This window comes from Balaenoptera physalus (assembly GCF_965194825.1).
Source record: "Balaenoptera physalus genome assembly, chromosome: 2".
Classification (NCBI taxonomy): Eukaryota; Metazoa; Chordata; class Mammalia; order Artiodactyla; family Balaenopteridae; genus Balaenoptera; species Balaenoptera physalus.
This window is the reverse complement of record NC_138883.1, coordinates 140,854,785-140,874,732: the sequence shown is the minus strand read 5'-3', so window position 1 is coordinate 140,874,732 and position 19,948 is coordinate 140,854,785. Positions and strand designations below refer to the sequence as shown.

The window sequence follows — 19,948 nt, the reverse complement described above, 5'->3', positions numbered from 1 at the left end:
CCTCGGCCGCGTTCATTTCACTTCCTCTCGCGGTCCGGATTGCAGCAAAACCGGGCAGCGCGAGGGCCAAAAAGTGGAAAGGAGAGCGCCTTTCCGCGTCGCGCCGCCAGCTCTCCAAGTCCCCCTCCCCAGTCCAGACCCTCGCAATCCCAACTGCAACTTTTTCCCTTCCGTCTTGCTTTCCTCTTGGCTGCGGCGAGCGGGCGCCGGGCCGCTAGGCTTGGAGCAGGCGGGCGGACGGCCGCGCGGCTGCGGGTGGCTGTGCGGGCGAGAGCCGCGAGCCGGCGAGTGGGTGGGTAAGGAGGAGGGGAGAGGGCGGGCGGGGAGAGAGAGAGGGATGTGGGGAGGGGAGTGGGAGAGGGAGGGAGGGGGGAGATTCCGCTCTCTTGCCGCTCCCAGCCGGGGCGGGGGACGGGGGGAGGAGGCTTCGAGGAGGGAGGGGAGGGAGGGAGGGGGAGAGGGAGGGAACCGAGGAAGACGCTCGGATAACCCGTGCGTTTCGTAAGGCTCGGAGCACTTGTACATTTCTGCAGGCGCGCAGCGAGCCATTCGCGGCGGCTGCTGCAGCTCAGACCGCTTCTTCCTCCTCCTCCTCCTCCGGGCGCCGGGTGTGTGGATGTGTGAGTGTGTGTGAGTGTGTGTATTTTGCAGGTGTGTCCGTTTTAATTCTGCCCAGTAGGTGGGACTTGGTGACTTTAGCACCATATTTTCCTTTTCCATTTTTTTTTCCTTTTTCTTTTTTTGCCTCCCCACCGTCTGTTGCAACCCTGCAAAGTCTCGGAGTCGGAGAGCGCGGCTCGCTTCCCGAGCCCCCGGACCCGGCGAACCGGCGAGCGCAGAGCCGGCCACCATGCCAGGCAGACCGCGCCACTAGGCGCTCCCCGCGGCTCCCACCCAGCGGCGGCGGCGGCGGCGGCCGCGATGGTTTCAGACGCTGAAGGATTTTGCATCTGATCGCACGGCGTTTCAAAGGCAGAGGGCCCCCTCCCCCTTCCCCCCTCCCTCGCCGTCTTTGTTTCCTTCCCCCCCAGCTCTCCCCACTCCCCCCACCCCACCCCCCTCTCCTCTCCTCCTCCTCTTTTTTAGAAGCAGCGATCGGAGATGGATGTCTCTCTTTGCCCAGCCAAGTGTAGTTTCTGGCGGATTTTCTTGCTGGGAAGCGTCTGGCTGGACTATGTGGGTTCTGTGCTGGCTTGCCCTGCAAATTGTGTCTGCAGCAAGACTGACATCAATTGCCGGCGGCCGGACGATGGGAATCTCTTCCCCCTCCTGGAAGGGCAGGATTCAGGGAACAGCAATGGGAATGCCAGCATCAACATCACGGACATCTCAAGGAATATCACTTCCATGTAAGTCAGGCGGCCGCTCCCCAACCCGCCTCTCCCCTCGCTCCGCGTCTCCCTCTCGCCCGCCCGCCGACCCGCAGGGCGCGCGTCAGGCTCGCTGGCCCTCCGCCCGCCCCAGCTCGCCGCTGCCCGCTGCCCGCTACCCGCCGCCCGCCGCCCGCCGCCCGCCGGGCGCGCGTCAGGCTCGCTCTGGCTCGGGAGATGCTCTCGGGCTGCGTATTCCAGGTGACTCCGGCCTTGGCGAGGCGTGATCTGGCGATGCGTGTGTGTGCCTCTCCCCCGAGAGGACCCCAGCCGGCTGGGGCACGCGGGGCCCGGCTCCCGCCCACGCTCCCAGGCGCTGCGGCTCGTTTCGAGGGTGCGAATCGGGTTCTTTGCCCCCCACTAAATAGCAACAGTTTGGCCACGCTCAAGTGGAATAAAGTAGACGAGATTCGATTCCCCGGCAGCGGTGCCGGCAGCGACAGCGGTGGCGGCGGCAGCGCTTAACCGGGAGGGAAGGTGACAGTTAAGGGACTGCTCGCGATCCAGCCCAGAGGTTTAACTGTTTCCTTTTGGAAACAGCAAAACACGCTGTCAAGTAAACAAGTTGGGAGTTGGCTGCTCGCAGGGAGACTTTGGACATGTCGAGGCCGTCATGGACGCCTATCTCTTCCCTTTCCTTCTCGCCCGCCCTCTCCAACCCCATTTTGGGCATTTCCGAGACACCCCCCCCCCGCCCTTTCCCACCCTCATCTGCATCTGGGCGCCTACAGATCCTGTTCCTGTTTGAGCTTTGATAACTGTTCCAGTAATTCCGAGTCAGGATGGTGAAGGGAGGAGGGAAGGCTTGCGTGTTTCGGGGATGGGTCTTCTTATACGATCGTGCAGATCCGTTTATTTGGAAAATTGAACTCTGACTAGCATTTGCTTGGTTCTGCCCTGTCTGAGTGAGACCTGTGGTGGCCTGCTCTTCCCCCTACCCGCCCCGGTTATTTTTCTTCGGCAGGGATGGGGGTTAGAAGCACGGGCGGAGAGAGAGAGCCTGTCCAGATTTTCTTCCACTGACCTCAGCCAGGTGACCCCCATCCCATTCTGCTATCCAGAGAAGGGTGTGGATGGCACTGGGAGTGTTCAGGGGGTAGCTCTCACCTGTCTCCCCCCAAGGTCCCCACCCCTTGGAGACCCCTGAAGTGGGTGGGATGCTGAAAAGGGCTGGCACTGAAGTCCTGGCTGGGGTCTGAGGCAGGCATTTGGGCAGAGACTCAAGAGGGGCTGGATTCTGCCGTGGGTGCTGCTCTCCCAGGCATCGGCTCTCCCTTCACCTCGGCCCCAGGGCGATGGGGCTGTAAAGCCTGGAGGAATTGCGGTCCTGCTCCCTCCAAAGCCCACCAGCCCTCTTGGCTTAATGGAGACTCTGCTCGCGTTCTTGCAGTGAACAGTTTGAGGGGAGTGTGCAGCCCAGGAGGTGTCCCTGACTCCTGGCCCAGGAGACAAGCTTGACCCATATCTTGGCTCGACCGTTCACCCCCTTACCGCCTTCAGCCCGGCTGGCCTGGGGTGACAAGATCAACAGCCAAGGGTGGGGTGGAGGGGAGGGCAGGAGAAACAGGATGGACCCAATGCAGCCTCTCCCACCTGCAGGCCACAGCATTCCAGCATCCCCAAGGATGCAGCCAGGAGGGTGGGAGTGAGATTGTCAGGGAACCTCTGCCTTGGACATGCACGGAGGGCTGGGGGTAGGGGTGTGTGTGGGACAGGAGGGGGGGGCCTAGCAGTGGGTCCAGGAGCTCAGGAGCTGGACCTAGGGATTTTCAGGGGATCGGGTGGGCCGGGGTTGGAGGGATGGTGCCCCAGGTGCCCAGTGCGGGTCTCTGGGAGCTGGTGAGCCTCAGCCAGCTTATTCTCTGTTCCAAGGATGTGTGTCCCTGTAGGAAGCCGGTGGGAGGCGGGGAGGGTCACAATCTGTAGGCTTTTTATGGCGACGCAGAGGTGTCCCCCCTCTGAAAAGAAAGCTAGGGGAAGCAGTCTGATAAGGAAGAGTTGGGTTGAGCCTTCCAGGCAAAGGGTCCAAGGTGGGGCTGCTGGGACGGTAATGATGGGAGGGGATGGGGTGGCTTCTTGTCTCCTTTGCCATTGAAGGACCCCAGAAGGGCAGCTGGGGAGAGGTAATCCGGGAGTAGATTGGGAGTCCCTCTGTGTGTGTCTCCATCCTTGTTTCAGGACTCAGACGCTTTGCCAGGAAGTCAGGACTCCTTTCCTTGAATCCACCCCAACACCCAAGAGCCAGGGAACTGGATTCCCTCCGGAGCTGTGCCGAGTGGCAGGTGGGGGAGGGTCAGAGGTCATGGGTGGGATGACCCTTCCTCATCCCATCTTGTCCCCAGTGCCCTGTTATATCTATGACTGGTATTGACTTAACTAGGGAAGGTCCCAGCCTTCTGGCCTGGAGGCAGAGCAGAGAAGGAGGGGAGTCCTGCTCGCCCTGGGAAGCAGGTGTCACCATCCCTGTCTTACCTCATGATGGAGGCTCAGGCTGCAAAGTAACTTTCCTGGGGGCACATAGCCCCAGCAGTGAGCCAGGCTTAGACCTTTGTCTGTTGGACCCCAAAACCCAGGTCCCGCACTCTGCAGGGCTACCCATGGAGGCGGGCTGGAAGGAGGGGCTTGAGGACAGAGAGGAGCCCTCCAGGCAAAGGAGGGGGCCTTCCTTTGGTGGGACCGGGAGGTGGGGCTTCAGTCCAAGCCTGGGCTTTGCTGAAAAGGAATGTGTTCTTTAGATTTCTGATGCTATCAGAGATTTGGAGATCAAGGGGTCCCCCAGCCTTCCATCCGCCTGAAGCTCTTGATGCTGGTGTGTGTCTGGGGGTGCAGCTTGGGCAGACTCTGGGGGCCGAGGAAGAGGCTGGGGCAGAAGCTGGAGTTCCAGCGGGCCTAGCTAAGGGAACCTGGGGTGACCGCCACCCAGCTACCCTCCTGTTCTAGGGGCTGTGGAGTCCTGAGGTCTCTCCCTCAGGTGCTGAACTGATCACCTCTGAGTTTTCAGAGGGACCAGAGATTCCCTGTGGTCCTTCCTCTCAGGGGTGGCGTGTTGGGTGGCTCCTGTGTCCCCATCGGAGGGCGCCTCTGATGGGGTAGGTGGGTGCCCCATCAGTATCAGGAGGAAATCGGCTGCAAGGCCTCAGGGCAGAAGTGTGGGTCTCACCTCCGCCCCTCCCAAAGTGCCTTCCCTTTTGGCGTCTTTCTGTTCAGGAGGCCAATCCCTCTGCCATTGGCGCTCTTGATACACAGTAACCTTACCTAGAAGGGTCCATGTGCGGCCGCACCCAGCCAGGCTCTGACGTCACAAAGGCAGAAGGGTGGTGGCTGGGAGGGGGGCCGTCTGGCATCTCTAGGCCAGGCCTGCCTGGTTTGGGTTGGAATAGTACATCCTTGGACTGCTAGAAAGAGAATCCAGGGGGGAAGATGGCATCGCTGGGCTGGGTGTTCCTGGGCTTGTGAAGACCGTGGGCTCTTGGCTGGGACCCTGAGCTGCCAGCTGGGTCTCCACACGAGCCACCACAGGGTCCCTGGTGTTTACAGTACTCTGGTCCCTTGATTTCCCCTGTCTTCCCTGCAGGCCCTCCCCTGGCTGGGTGAAGGATCATCTGGGGCTTTGGCTGCTGTACTGACTTCTTGATTCTTAGCCTTTCTAAGGGTCAAGGGGAGAGCCAGCCTTGACAATTACCAGTGAGAGCTGGGTTGCAGGCAGGGGTGTGATCCAGGCCCCAAGAACATCATGGGGTTCAATCAGGAGCCCCCCACATTGGGGCTAGGCCTGAGGGAGGGAGGTAGAGTTGTGAGGGGCCTTTGAGGTGAGATTTAGAAGGGGAAGTGGTTATAGCCCTGGGGAAAGAAGTACTTCCAGGATAAAAGCTGGGGACCCTGGACCGAAGAGGCCCTGAGATTCTGTATGGAGGCCAGGCTGTTGGTGGGTGGATTCCAGGCCTTCCCTGGAGGACCCTCCCTGGAGCCAGAATCCTCAGCCCAGGTCAGTCTCCCAAGGCACACCCGGAAGCCCAGGGCATCAGCTCTGCAGCTCCAGGGGACCTGAGCACGTGATGGGTTTGGGTAAAACCAGCCCAGCCCGACCCTAGCTCTGAGAGTTTTTGGCCTGGCTACCGAGGGCTGAGCATCCTGCAAGAGGCTGACCACTCTCCTGCGAAGCGGAAGTGGAAAGAATGGCTGTGAAGAGGGAGGGGCCTGACACCCGCTCCCCTGGGCAGCTCTCCATCCTTGCCTTACCTGTCCCTGGCGGCTGACTCCTCTCTGACTGTAGGGCTGGACAAAGCCCTCCCTTGGGCTGGCCTTTGCCAGTATTGTGGCATCTCTGCTGCTGCCTGGGCTGGGGTCCCCATGTCGAGGGCTGCGTTCAGTGGATTGTACTGGGATCACAGACACCCTCTCCAGCCTCCCTTTGGGGCCTCCAGTTGGCCACTGGCAGGGTAGGATTAGAGAAAGGGATGAGACACATGAGTCCCACCCCTGGATTTACCCCTTATCCTCTGTGAGCCATGGTAGAAGACTGTAGTCTTTCTGAGCCTGGAAATTCAACTGTGAATTGAGGCCATGGAGCAGTGTCCTTTCCAGCTCGGACATATGCCATCCTGGGGCCCAGGGAACATCCCCAAGGAGGCTCGGCTAGGCCACTTCTAAGGGCACCATCCTGGGGCCTGGTGCTGACCCTTGTGGCGCCACGCAGAGGAAGACAGCAGGCGCTCCCTCGCTGGCCATTGGCCACTGGCCATTTTCCCTTCATTTCTTCCCCTCCCACCTCTAGAGGACTCTGGGCCACCCAGTTTGGAGTCCACTACCCAGACCAAGTGCCACCCCTAGCAAGAATGCGCCGAGGCCTGCAGCCTCTCATTAGAGGCTGGACACCCAGCTTCGTGGCTCGTGCCCTTGCCCCCCCTGTACCGTGAGCTCAAGGCAGGGAGACGTCCTTCTGCAGAGCTTCAGCTCATTGCCAGAGCAGGGCCTCTGCTGGGTGTGAGAAGAAAACCTTAGAGCTTCTATTTCAAGTTATTCTTGTTGAGAAGAGGGAATATTTAATGTTTAATATATGAATCGAAGAAGTATAAGCATATAATTTAATAAATAGGAGTGTTTGGGGGTTACGAGATGAATTTTTATTGCTAAAGCATGCATAATCAAAAAAGCTTGGTGCCCAATGTTGTCGTGGCTGGAAGGGCCTGGGCTTGAGAGGGAGCCGGGTTGACGGTAGGAGAGGTGGTCCTGAAGCCCCTGGCTCCCCTTCTTGGCTCTGTTCCCAGGAGGGGTTGATGAATTGGGAGTGGGGGCAGAGGCATGTGAGGAGGGAGCAGCCTGGGTGGCAGAGGAGATCAGGATTCCTAAGTCCCAGGGCCAGGCCAGTTCTCAAAAGACGGTCCCTAGTAGCCCTCTGGGTCCTGCCCTTTGTCCCTTGTAGCACATCCTTCACCTCCATGAATCCCTCCCCCCCCAATTCATTTCTTCCTGCTCTCCAGTTTACAGTTGTTGTGTTTATTACTTTTTTAATTAATTAATTAATTTATTTATTTTTGGCTGCGTTGGGTTTTCATTGCTGTGCGCAGGCTTTCTCTAGTTGCAGTGAGCAGGGGCTACTCTTTGTTGCGGTGCGAGGGCTTCTCATTGCGGTGGCTTCTCTTTGTTGTGGAGCACGAGCTCTAGGCACGCGGGCTCAGTAGTTGTGGCTCGCGGGCTCTAGAGCGCAGGCTCAGTAGTTGTGTCACACAGGCTTAGTTGCTCCGCGGCATGTGGGATCTTCCCGGACCAGGGCTCGAACCTGTGTCCCCTGCGTTGGCAGGCGGATTCTTAACCACTGCGCCACCAGGGAAGTCCCTGTTGTGTTTATTTTTGCCACAGCTACTTGAAGTACCTAAGCAGGGATTATTAGCCCCATTGTCCCGATTAACAAAACAAACAAAATAAAGAACAGAACTTGAATCCCAGTGGTTGAGTGTCTCACAAAAGGAAAGATCTGGAAGGGTCTTGAGGCTCCTCCTCTGATGCTCCCTTCATGGCCTCTCTGGTTTCCTGGACTCCATTCTCTCCCCGGCTTTAACCCTGTAGCTGGACACCCTCTGGCTGCTGGGAACGGAGAAGCAGACTATTTTCATCCAGCAAGTTCCTTCTCTCCCAAGGGGCAGCGCTATGGGAGCGGCCCATCCACGAGGGCCTTGTGGAGGGCAGCTGAGGGGCCTGGCGGTTGGGTCTAAGCGTGGCCTGAGTGGAGGCTGGACTCGGTCCCCCAGATCTATCGATGACCAACTGAGCTCTCAGCTCAAGGCATCTGTCATCCCCTGAGCCTTGCTGGCCTCCACTTTGGGAAACACAAACACTCCTGGGGGCCGGGCATGCTGGCAGCTCCTCTTTGATGGATTGGACATCAGACCATCAGGAATGAAGACTCCAGAAGCTCAGTGCCCAGTGGAACCCCCATGAGGATCCTCAAATTTCTGCCTACTACCCCCGAGGGCAGGGCTCCCTGGAATTCAGAGCTGGAAGGGACCCCTGCAGTCAGCTCCTCCCTCACCTTACCTGCGAGGGCCCCAGGAGAGGCGCAGAGAGAGGCAGGGACTTGGGGGTCCTCGGGCTGCTGGAGGACGTCCCTGCCCAGGTGCCAGCACCGCCTTCTCCTACTCGGCTCTGGCGCCCTTTCTGGGCACTCTGTCAAAGCCAGAGCCTCGCCCACGACTGTGTCTCCCTCTGGGGCAATGATTCCAAATCTGGGGTCCCCAGAGGCAGCAACTATGCAAGGCTGGCAGCCCCAGGGCTCTTTGCAGCCTGCAGCCCATGCCAATTAAAACTGCTCTTGGCGAGGTCTCTGCTGAGCTCTGTTTACACACAGGGCTCAGGGATCTGTAGGCGCAGCCAGTTTGGAGCCTGTCCTTTCTAACTTCACTTCTGCCCCTGTCCCCCCATCTGGCTTGTCCCATCGTAAGTGTCCCCCGTCTGGGTGGTGGAAGATTCAGGATTCTGTCCCCAGACAGAATCATCCAGCAGGGAGAGGAACCTGTCCCCAGTAGGTCCTCCAGACCTGGCCTTTTCCTAGCTTTGGGCAAACCCCTTCCCTCCTCTGGGCCTCAGTTGCCTTCTCAGTGAGATGATAATAATAACAACTATCTTTAGCAGCACTCTGAGGGTCAGTGGCCTGTGTCATGCCGGGTAAAGAGAAAGCTGTCGATACATGATAACTCATGGCAGCTGGCGTTTACTGAGCACTTACTATGTTCCAGACACTGTTCCAAGCACTTTGGAGGTAATATAACCCATTACGGCCTCACACCAACCCTAGGAGATAAGTACTATTATTCGTCCCATTTTACAGATGGGGAAAATGAATCCAGAGATGGAATGTGACTTGCTTCATTTCACGAAGCCAATCAGAGGAGTCTGACATTTAATGTTAAGCTCCATTGCCTATACTCTTTCGCTATATTCTTATGCATGTGAATATATACTGTTATACACACACATTCACGAATCTATGACCATCAAGATAAATTAATAATAAAATAAAAGGGTAGACATGAAGGTCTAGGAGGATCCTTTATTTTATAACATTCCAGTTCCCTAGCTGAGAATTCCCCTGGCTGGGTTTGGAGAGGAAGGCAAATGAGACAGTGGTGGGTCTGGTGTTGGCCAAGCAGCCCTGGCCAGCACTGTCAAAGCCAGGCTCTAATGATCGGGAGGCTTGGGGTCTTCCTGACCTGCTCCTAACAGCAGCCTCGCGTGAGGCTCGTCCCAACCAAGCCCTCTTCCCAGGCCTCCTTGACCACCCCATGACGTCCTGGTTTCTGAGGTCAGGTCAGCTCCCCCAGGAGACCAGGTGCCAGCTGAGGCTGGCGAGTATTCAGGAAGCTGGCGGCTGGGCCCCAGCCAGCTCCACTCTGGGCTGAGACACGGTCAGCAGGACTGTGTCCCCAATTGCCCGTGGCCAGTGAGAGCCTGGATGGGAGAATAGAGGGCAGGTTGGCTTCTCCCAGCTTGAGTTTTGGAGTTCCAAGCCTGCCACTGGATGTAGAGTAGAAGGGGGATGTCTGATGTGTCCACCTAGAGCTGGAAGCGGATATTTAGAGCGTCTTTCCTGGAGGGTGAATTCTAGTTCTTCCTGGCCCTTCTCTTGCCTCCTCCTCAAATGAGCAGCCTTTACTCCTCTCTACCCTTCCTCTTGCTCCATCTCTCTTCCCCCCTTGCTCAGGGAAGCTCCATCTGTCTCTCCATAGGGATGAGCATGGGGGATGGCTACAGCTGTCCCTGCAGAGAGAGCTGGGGTACCCAGCAAAGTGCTACGATTGCAGGGCAGGAATTTGTGGAAACACCCCCTTTTGCTGCTTCTTGGCTGGAAGAGTTCACCACATCCTAGAGCCTCTCTGGCCTTGGTTTCCCCTTCTGGGATTTGGCATCACCTCTGGGAATTGGAGTTTATCTCCCTCTCAGGGTCACTGTCAGATCAAGGTGATCACATACTCGATGGGCTCCCCAAGCGGTAGGACCCCATGTTGCTTATTTACATTTCTAGACATCTGAGAGTGTTTTTGAGTTAGGAAAAAGATCAAGACTTTGAACCATAAATCATCTGACCTGGAAAGGGGCTCAGAAATAATTGGGGCCAAACCCAGTTTTACAGAGAAGGAACCCAAGGCTCCAGAGAGGTGAATGGACTTGACTCAATCACCCAGCGAGTTCGTGGCACAGTGAGACCAGAACGCCTCCGAGGCCGCCTCCCCAGCTGGTGTGGCTCTCATCCTCCCGCCCTCTGCAAGCGTTTGCTCTGGGGCTGAGGGATCTGGGCTCTTACAGAGGCAGGGAAAGGAGCCCTTAGCCTCCTGCAAAGAGAGAAGGAGCAATCTTAGATGCGCAGTCCTAATCTGGGCTGCTTCCCGCGGTAAAGTGGGCTGTGTGCGTGCATCTGGAGGCGTCTTTGCGCACCCACAACTGCCATCTCTTCTGTGTTCCATGCACATCACGACTGAGGTCTCCCGTAAACAAGCCCTGAAGCCTTTGGCTTCCTGCCTACAAAGATTGTCTGCGTCTAGACTCCTGGTGACCACAAGAGGGCAGTGCTGCGCACGAGACTGACCGAGGCTGGTGGTGGCTGCCTTCCCTGGGAGCTGGGGATGCGGCTCCCGTGTGGTGAGATGTGCACTGGCTGACCTGGCTTTCAGAGCCTTTCTTGAGCCAGGGCTGAGCAGGGGGATCAGCTCTCCCCTAGGCGGGGCCTCTCGCAGCCCTCATCATGGGGTCCTGCCTCCATCATGTCTGCAGCCCAGACATGTGAGTGTCCTGCACCTGAGCTTCCCAGGAGGCGGCTGGGAGAGTGCCCTGGGTGAAGCCAGAAGTGGGCTGCAGTGCTTTCCTTCCCACCAAGTTTGTCTCAGCAGCAGCAGGAGGGGTCAGTGCATCTGCACGAGGGTCATGGAGATGAATGAACGGGACGTCGTTCCTGCCCAGGAAGATAAGTCTTGATGGGGACACAGAGAAGTTGACAGACGGCAGCTACACTGAAGAGTTAGTGTCATGGGAGAAGGGAGCTTTATGAACTCCCTCAGGCCATTTGATATGCCGGTCCAAGTGTGGAGGCATCTCTCCCCTCTCTCTCCCCGCTGCCCCCAACCCCAGCCATGCCAAGCTTGGTAATTACTTAGACATCAAGTAGCTGCTCAGGAAGCACGGAGTCCTGATATTTACCAGACGTGAGAGCTTGGTGCTGTCTCTCAACCTCTCTAGACCATCTCCGTTCTGAGAGACACGCATCTAAATTGATGGGTATCAAAGTGGCTTGCAAACCAGGGTCCTGGACCCTGCCTGGACTGGCTAGTTTTGACTGTTTCCTTTCTGTGCGTGCTTTGAGCTCTTCTCTGGCTGTTCCAAGCAGTCTCGTATTTGAGCAGGTGCTGTCTTGTTCTTTGCACTAGTTAGTTCATGAAAGAGCCTTGTCCCACTAACACAGCTATTAGTTTTGGAGACGGGATCTCCCTCTTTTGTAGTGGGTCCTGAGCTCTCAGATCTGGGGCCTGCAGCTCTGCCCTGAGGGCCATCCCCTGGCTGCTGGACCCAGGGCTGCAGGTGGGACCCTCTCTGTTGTGGTCAGTCTTTTCCCACCTACTTATTTCTGATACTTTTTTGAGGCTGATCCCTGAAGAACAGGGATGAACATAACATTTATGGCTGTCCTACTGGGCTGGAGATCATTTGCGTAGACAACCTTGCTTATGGATGGCACCTACTAAATGAAGCTTGAGTTCACAACTCTGCCTCTTCCCAGCTGTGTGACCCTGGGCTGGATACTTTTTTGATTTCCATTTCCTCATCAGAAATAATACTGATAGTACTGGGTTATTTTAAGATTTTGATGAGAACATGCACTCCTGTCTGTGTGTATAAAAGTCTTAATGCTTGTCTCTCCCTCTCGTTTTCTTCCTCTTCTCATTACCACTCTCCAGAACATCATTCCCACAGGTGTGGTTACTTTTTATGACCCTCATCTGTTCTTCCTGAGTCCAGCCTCTCCTACTTCCAGCTCATCCTCCACATCTTGACAGATTAATCTTTTAAACCAAGGTCTTCCATTAGAACTATTCCTGGGCCCCAAGACTTTCAATGGTTCTTTTGCCTCAAAGGCAACTCAGTGTCATAGGAAGCATAGTGGCTTCATTGGCCAGACAACCTTCAGTTTAAATCCTGGCTCTGACCCTGTGTGAGCTTAGGCAAGTTACTTAACCTCTCTGAGCTTCTGTCTCTTCATCTGAAAAACTGAGCTAACTAGATCTGTCTTCCTAGAGTAGTTGTGAGGATTAAATGAGATTATAGTAAGTGCCTGGCATATGATGGGTACACAGAGGCCAAACTGGCAAATGGTACAATAGGAGTCTCTCAGACGTGAAGGGCAGGGGCGTTTCTGGGTTCTTGAAGAGTGGGATGAGAGGGGAGCTAGGACCTCCCCTAGGGCCAGAGCTCAGGGAGGCAACAGAAGGACTAACATGGTGTGTATTTGGAAAAGGTGACAAAGTGGCTGAGGCACATGTCTGCCCAAGAACAGGGAGATTGTAATGGTTGTTACTGATAGCCTCAGTTGGGAAACCAAGTGGTAGTGTCCAGGCAGAGCCTTCCTGCTGCCCGCCTCCCCCCCTCCCCAGCCTTGGGAGTTGGGATGCCAGGAACCTGCATGCAGGGTGACTCAGGAGCACCTAGCCCCTTGCAGGTGTTGTTCCATGTGGTTTTACTGCTCTTCTTGCTCTATGTAGCTTCCCACTCACTGGATGATTCTCTTCCGGCTATTGTAATTGACTAGGACTGTCAGCTACAGTTGGGGCTCCAGGACCAGCCCTGGGAGAAAGAATGGACGAGTCCAGTGGGAAGGGGGTGACCACTCAGTCCCTCCAATCCACCCTTAAGAGCCTCCCATGCGCATTCATTCCAGTTCTATGATCAGCCACAAGAGGGCACTAGACCATGATTTCTGCAGGAAAGGAGGTGCTATTTATCCTCCCTATTATGATTGTGCCTTTGAACAAAGCTGCACGTGGTTTTCTCCCAGCACCTCCGAGGGTCATGGCAAACCAACTTGATTTAACCAGAACCCATAGCACAGAGTCTGATGACTCAAGGGAGACTAAAGTATGTTGTGAAAAGGTCATGGAATTTGATGTCAAACTCGAGTTCCAATTCTTGCCCTCCTCCTTGCTTGTTTTGTTTGAACTTTGAGTAAATTGCTTAATTTCTCAGGGTCTCATTTTCTTCACCTGCAAAGTCAGGTGTTGTTGGGAGGTGTTGCTGTGAGGATTAGTTTATATGATGTGTGGAAAGTGTCTGGAACATGATGGATGGATACTCCATGATTGACCATCTGTCTCTTTCTGGAGGAAGGATGGAATTAGGACACAGTGCAGGGGGTATGTATGGGATCCTGTTGGCCTGGTAGGATCATTTTACTTCCCAAGGAGCCCGCTACAGTTCTAGTTTGTTGGGGGCAGCAGTGACACCAAGTGGCCAGAATGGAGAACAGCAGTGTATTCTGATCTGGTGGGGTGGCCATGGTGGGCATTGCTGAGGCAGATGAGACTGACTCGGTGTCAGGCTTCAGAGGATCCGTCAGCTGTATTTCTCTCCCCTTCAAATGTGAGCAGCTAGAGATGATTCTCTGAGGACACGAGTGTGATGATGGCCGTTGGGAGTGTTTGTTGCTGGGCCAATGGCATGAGGCCACAGCTGCAGAACACACGTGTGCACCTGACTGACTTCATTGTAGCCAACCAATCCCGGCATCTAACAGCCAGACCCTTTCTGGTATTTTCCTTGGGTATTACTCTTCTTGAGATGCTTTAATCCCCAGCCTATCTAGTTGGCCTCAGCCATGAGACTCAAGATCTCTGAGGCTCAGTGTGTTTATCTGGAAAACGGCGAGGGGAGGGTTGGGCTGGTCGACGGGGAGGGCTCTTCCAGCTTAGATTTGAGTGTCAGACATCATTTCATATCCTTTACTCAGTGTGTGCGTGTGTGTGTGTGTGTGTGTGTGTGTGTGTGTGTGTGTGTGTGTGTGTGTGTGTGTGTTTGGGGGTGTGGGATCACATAGGAAGGAATTACTTTAGGCTCTACTGGTGCAGAAACTCCAGCCCAGAGAAGGGAGGGGCCTTCCCGCAGCAGAGGCGTGGCTCTGGGGCTGGAATTGGGGTGCCTCTGGCTCCTTATCTTCTGTAGCTTCTTTAGGATCCACCTGAGATCCAGGAGGGGACCTTGGCAGACGTGCCAGGCTCAGGAAGTTATTTAATATCAGTTTTGCTCCAGATTATGTTTCTGACTCCTTGCCACCTCTTAAGTGGCAGTCATTTTAACAAGTGTGGCTATAAGACACCAAGTGGGAAATAGCATGATAGATGCGGAAGGGGGAGGGGCGTGGAGGAGGGGTGTAGTTCTATACCCTTGGAAGAAACCTTGTCTTTGAGGCCCTTGGAGGGAGCTAGGGCCCTTCGAAGCCCCTGGCAGTGAAGGGGAGGGCGTGGAAAGAAGTGCCTGGCTCCTAGGGCATGTGGCCTATGGCTGAAGTGTTCCCTCCTTCATGGGAGGGCCCTGTGTCTTCTGGGGGCCCCCGGCTTCTGTCCCTGGGGCAGGAGTTGAAGGGGAGGCCTTGTATTCCATTTGTTTTCAAAGGATTGTCTTCCAAGTGTGTAACAGACTGCTAACGGGGGCCTGAAGCTGGCGGTGTGTTCCCCCCACCGTGGATGCTGAGCTGCATCTGGCCGCCCGCCTCACTGCCTGTCCAGGCCTGTCCCAGCATCTGGACTATTGGGGAAGGGTGGCCAGAGGCGCTAGCTGGGCTGGCCGGGTCCTTCTCTCTGCAGGACAGGGAGAGGAGGGGGGTCAGCCCTCTTCTGTCCCAGCTCTTGGCTCCAGCCGTGTGCTAGGGATGGTGCTAATCCTTGGGACACGATGCTGCAAAAATAAAAGGCCATGGTCCCTCCCTCCTTCTTGGAGTTTAGAGTCGAGTCGGGGTGGCCAGTATTATTAGCCGAGAGATCTACAGCTGGAAGGGCCGTCTCAAGAGAAGCAGGGACAGAATTTTAGAAAATGTATCTAATGGGAAATTGAAAGAAAAATGTATAGATATGAAAATAGGGCTTCCCTGAGGAGGAGAGGGTGCAGTTTTTTCTAAATGGAGATTTAAAAATTCTAGATTTACCTGCTTTCGAGTTCGTCTGATTGGAAACAGTAGAGCTGGTTGTCAGGGTGTGGTCCTGGCCGGCCGTGACCTTGACTCACCGTCCTGCTGCTGGTCCACAGAGGCCCCGTGGTACCTTAGCAGATGCAGCATATCGAAGGCGAGAGAGGACGATTGTGTTTCTTCTCCTGTCACTTTCCAATTGTAAGAGACAAAGATTTGGGGGCCAGTGCCTTATGGGGAAGGTGACCCCGGGCAGCCCGGAGGAGGGAGCAGTGAGACGGGGAGGGAGAAACCCAAGGAACAGCGGGTTCCAGGTTCCAGAAGATGTCACCGAGTCTCTTCAAGGCCCTCGCTCATTTCCCTATTTCTGCATTTATTCAGCATGTTTATTTGAGAGCCTCTGTTGGGCCGGCCCCTTTGGTGAGAGCTGGGAAAACATCAGCCAGCCGGACAGACAGATCTGTGTTCTCCCCATAGTTACAGGACGTGTAAGGTCAAGCCCCTTTCTTTTGCCACCTGGAATCTACCTCCAGGCTGTGCGGGAGGCGGGCTGGGGTGCTGAAGGTGCAGCCAGATTCCCTGGGTCCCCCAGGCCAAGCTCCTGGGAGAAAGTTCCGTCAGAGGGTGACTTGGGCCGGGGGGTCAGCCTTCCTCCGCCATGTGATGGGGGGGTGAGCGCCTGGGCGGGCAAGCAAAGACTGGCTGCACGTGCTGGTCCAGGGCTGGGCCCGGCTTCCCTCTCCCAGCACCCAGCAGACCCTCTGTCTAGCCCGCTGGGGGCCTGCCCCTGCCCTGGCTGCGACCGAGACAGGCCTACCCTCCCTCTTTTTAGTTCAGAGCAGCGCCCTGGGACCTGGGGCAGCCATGGTGGAGGAGGAGCAACCTCATCCGTCCCTGACCCTCATGCAGGCGTCACTGTCCAGGGTCACGTCCTGTCTCCATGGAAATGACTGGTCACTCTTCCCTGCTTCCCATCCCACCTCCCGCAGTCCTGGGCCGCAAGCTGTGTCCCCACCCAGGCGACTTGCCTGTTACCTGGGCTCTGATCAGGCACCTGGCCTTGAGGCTCCACTCTGCTACCTTCCCAGGTACCTGTCCTCACCTGCCCGGGTGGGTCGCTGGCCAGAGAGGGTAGCTCCGCCAGCATCTTAGTCCAGGGGAGACTCCCTGGGGCTGCAGCCACATGCCCCAGGTGGCGTCAGCCTCCTGGATGTTTTTGTTTTCTCTCTGTGCGGTGTGTCAGAGGCAGAGACTGTGTTTTATCTGGCAGCCAGCACTTCACAGGGACTCCATAGAGACCTGCTAATAGGAGGGGCTGATTTCAACCAGCATATCTCGCAGACCCACCGCAGAACCCAGCTTGGGGACAGTGCATGCACCTGCCCGGACTGCCGGGCACCTTGTTCTCATGGCTCCCACGCCTCTGTGCGCCTTGGCTTTGCCTTCAGTGGAGCAGCTGCTGAAGGAATCTTCTAGGGAACCTTAACCCATCATGGGGACAACAGACGCTGTGCTGTGACCGGGTCCCACGTGCTGTTCTCAGAACAGTCTTATTTTTTTAAATTTATTTTTTATTGCAGTAGAGTTGATTTACAATGTTGTGTTAATTTCTGCTGTACAGCAGAGTGACTCAGTTATACACACATATACATCCTCTTTTATATAGGACAGACTGATTTTAACCATCTTGCATTCTCAGCACAACCCGATGAGGCAGGGACCATTAGCATCCTCATGTTAATGGTGGGGAAACCGAGCACATAGAGGCTACGGCACTTGTCCTGGGTCACGCAACCAGGAAGTGGCAGACATGGGGTTTGAATCAGCAGGTCTGCTCCAGAGCCCCTGCTCATGCCCCCGCCCCGTGTCATAGATGCTCTCAGTTCCTGCCCCCCGCCCTGCAACCTCTCGTCTCTGCTTTTAGTCCTGGGTCCAGCGCCCTCCCACAGCTCCCACAGGGCACAACGGGTTCTGTGCTATTCTGTTTTTGACACTGATAGTGAGAAGGAGGGGGGGGCAGAAGGGGTCCTGGGACCCAGTGGGGTTTGGCATCCCTGAATTTCGTGGGCACAGGTATTTTTGGCCACATCCTGAGAATGTCCTCTAAGTGAGGACACCAGGGCAGGAGGGAGTGACCTGTGGGGTCTGTCCTGTCACTGCCACCGACCTACTGGGTGATTCTGGGCAAGGCACTGGCCATCTCTGACCCTCCGTTTTCTTACATTTTATTTTTTTTTAAATTTTTTTATTTTTTTAAATTTTTATTTATTTATTTATTTATTTATGGCTGTGTTGGGTCTTCGTTTCTGTGCGAGGGCTTTCTCTAGTTGCGGCAAGCGGGGGCCACTCTTCATCACGGTGCGTGGGCCTCTCACTGTCGCGGCTTCTCTTGTTGCAGAGCACAGGCTCCAGACGCACAGGCTCAGTAGTTGTGGCTCACGGGCCCAGTTGCTCCGCGGCATGTGGGATCTTCCCAGACCAGGGCTCGAACCCGTGTCCCCTGCACTGGCAGGCAGATTCTCAACCACTGCGTGATCAGGGAAGCCCTGTTTTCTTACATTTTAAAAGGGGCCTGACCAGGTGATCTTTGAGGCCTCTTCTGGCTCTGACCTCTCATACGTGTAACGTGGTGGTTGGGGACGGGGTGGAAGGTTGGGGGGCGCTGAGGCTGCAGGAAGATGTCTCTGGGGGTGGAGCCTCTGTGGGGGGAGGGGTGTGGGATCAGACCCTGGTGGTCCTCCTACTTGCGTGCATCCCCTTCATCGGGAGGCCTGGCTAAAGCACAGATTGCTGGACCCCAGCCCAGAGTTTCTGACAACGATTTGTAGATTTGTGGTGGGGCCTGAGGATGCCATTTCTAGTGAGTACCCAGGTGAGGCAGGTGCTGCTGCTCCAGGGGCCGCGCTTCGAGCACAACGGTCGCGTTGGCAGCTTTCCAGCTCTACTCCCTGAAGTGAGGTCACAGCTGGTGTGGTATCCTGTGTAAGACGTTTATGAAGTTTCCCAGGCTACAAAACGTTTGAACACCCCCATTCCTGAAGAACACTACCTGCTCCCCAGCACGTTCTGACAGCGCTCGCCCAGGTGCTGAGTTCTCTCTCCATTTCCCTTTTATCTCTTCTCTCTGCACCCCCCAAAAAGATGCCTGGCTCCGTCCTGACCTTGGCCCCCGCTAACCTTTCCCCACAGGGCTGCACTTGACCGAACGTGCTCTGACCTATGTCATCTGATATGCAGTTGAGAAATGAAAGCACAGCTGTTTTTTAGAATGCCCTCCAAGACTCAAAGTTGATTTTAAAAAACTATTTGGGTGGCAGGGTCATAATTCGGTAACTGCAGCTCAAGAAACTTAGTTGGGTCCTAACTGGTCCCGGGGTAAAATTCAGCCTTCGGTGATCGTGTTGTGGCTGCAACATCTCTCTGGAGGCTTGCCTCCCATGATCCCCACCGTGGGAACCCTCTGCCCCAGCCAAACTCATCTAGTGGGCATTCCTGAAACATTCCCAAGCATTTCCCACTCTTAGTCTTCTGGTCAGGCCACTTCCCTTGCCTGGAAGCCGTCTGGATTTCATTCTGTCCACCTGAGTCCTACCTGTCACTGGTCCCATTTCTGAGATGGTGTTTGGTGTCCAGACTTGTGTTTATTGATTGTTCTATCTTCCCAGTCTCTGGAGCGCACAGTAGTAGCAGCGGCTGGTTTTGAGCACTTGCTCTGGGCCAGGCAGTTTATGTGGCATCTCATTTAATCCACACAGTCGTATGAGCGGAGAAGTGCTCTCATTTCACAGATGAGGAAATTAGGCCCAAAAGATGCAAGAACTCGTCTAAGACCATAGCTGTCAATGGCAGGGTTAGGATTCAAACCCAGGCTGACTCCAGAGCCCGCTGTTCCACATTCATCGCAAAATGATTGGGAACCAGCTCACATGTCTTCAGGAGGGCAAGGGGTGAGGAGCCATGTATGCTGATAGGCTGGAATCCTGCATAGCAGTTGCTTTGAAAACCTCGTTCTCTGTGCAGTAACAGGGCTGTACTTTGAAATAAACAGGTTGCAGAATGTCATGCCACGTATGTAAGGTAAAAAACACCACGATCTATATTCAGCATCCTGGGATAAACTATAATGGAAAAGAATATTAAAAAAAAGAATGTATATATAGGTATAACTGAATCACTTTGCTGCACGGCAGTAATTAACACAGCATTGTAAATCAACTATACGTCAACTAAAAAAAACCTCAATGACCAATATAATGCAGTTTATGCACATAGATATATAGTAAAAAGATAAAACCATTGGACTGGATACAAATCAATTTCATGAGAGGCTCCGCTCTAGGAAGAGGGGAGAGGAAATGAAGGTAAACATAAGGCTCTTAACTTCACCTGTGATGTTTTCCTTCCTTTTTTGGAGATCTTAGCATCTGACAAAATGGTAATAGGTATCAATTCCACGTGGTGGATAAATAAGGTGTTCAATATATAATCCTTTGTTTTTTTCTCTATTAGAATAACCCTTTAAAAGCTTTAAGCAACAAAGAGATGACCACACTCACCAGATTTGTAATTTAAAATAAAAACAATGTTAAGCCTTTCTTCTTGGTTTGCAAATGGCCAATTCCTCCCTGTGTCTTCACATGGTCTTTTCTGTGTTTGTTTTATGACCTCAGTCATAATGGATTAGAGCCCGATGACCCCATTTTAACTTAATTACCTCTTTAAAGACCTTATCTCCAAATAGAGTCACATTCATTCAGAGGTACTGGGGCTTAGGACTTCAACTTATGAATTTTGGGGGGGATACATTTCAGCTCAGAACAACGGTAAGACAAAAAATTTGCATGTCTGCTGAAATGAAAATAGAGTCTCTCTGAGTGCAGAAACCTGCAGAAGTTCATCAAAGCTGAATTGTCCTCATGTT

General features: G+C 54.7%; 1 protein-coding gene across 5 annotated transcripts in view; it reads left to right on the top strand.

The window, feature by feature from the left end:
- Positions 1–462: 462 nt before the first annotated feature.
- NTRK3 (neurotrophic receptor tyrosine kinase 3) overlaps positions 463–19,948 on the top strand; it is a 391,080-nt gene continuing 371,594 nt past the window's right edge. For all 5 annotated transcript variants that reach the window (XM_082450914.1, XM_082450913.1, XM_082450917.1 and 2 more), the window contains exon 1: positions 463–1,349. In XM_082450914.1, the coding sequence (XP_082307040.1) occupies positions 1,102–1,349 (248 nt within the window). In that variant the 5' untranslated portion in view covers positions 463–1,101. The remainder of the gene's footprint in view (positions 1,350–19,948) is intronic.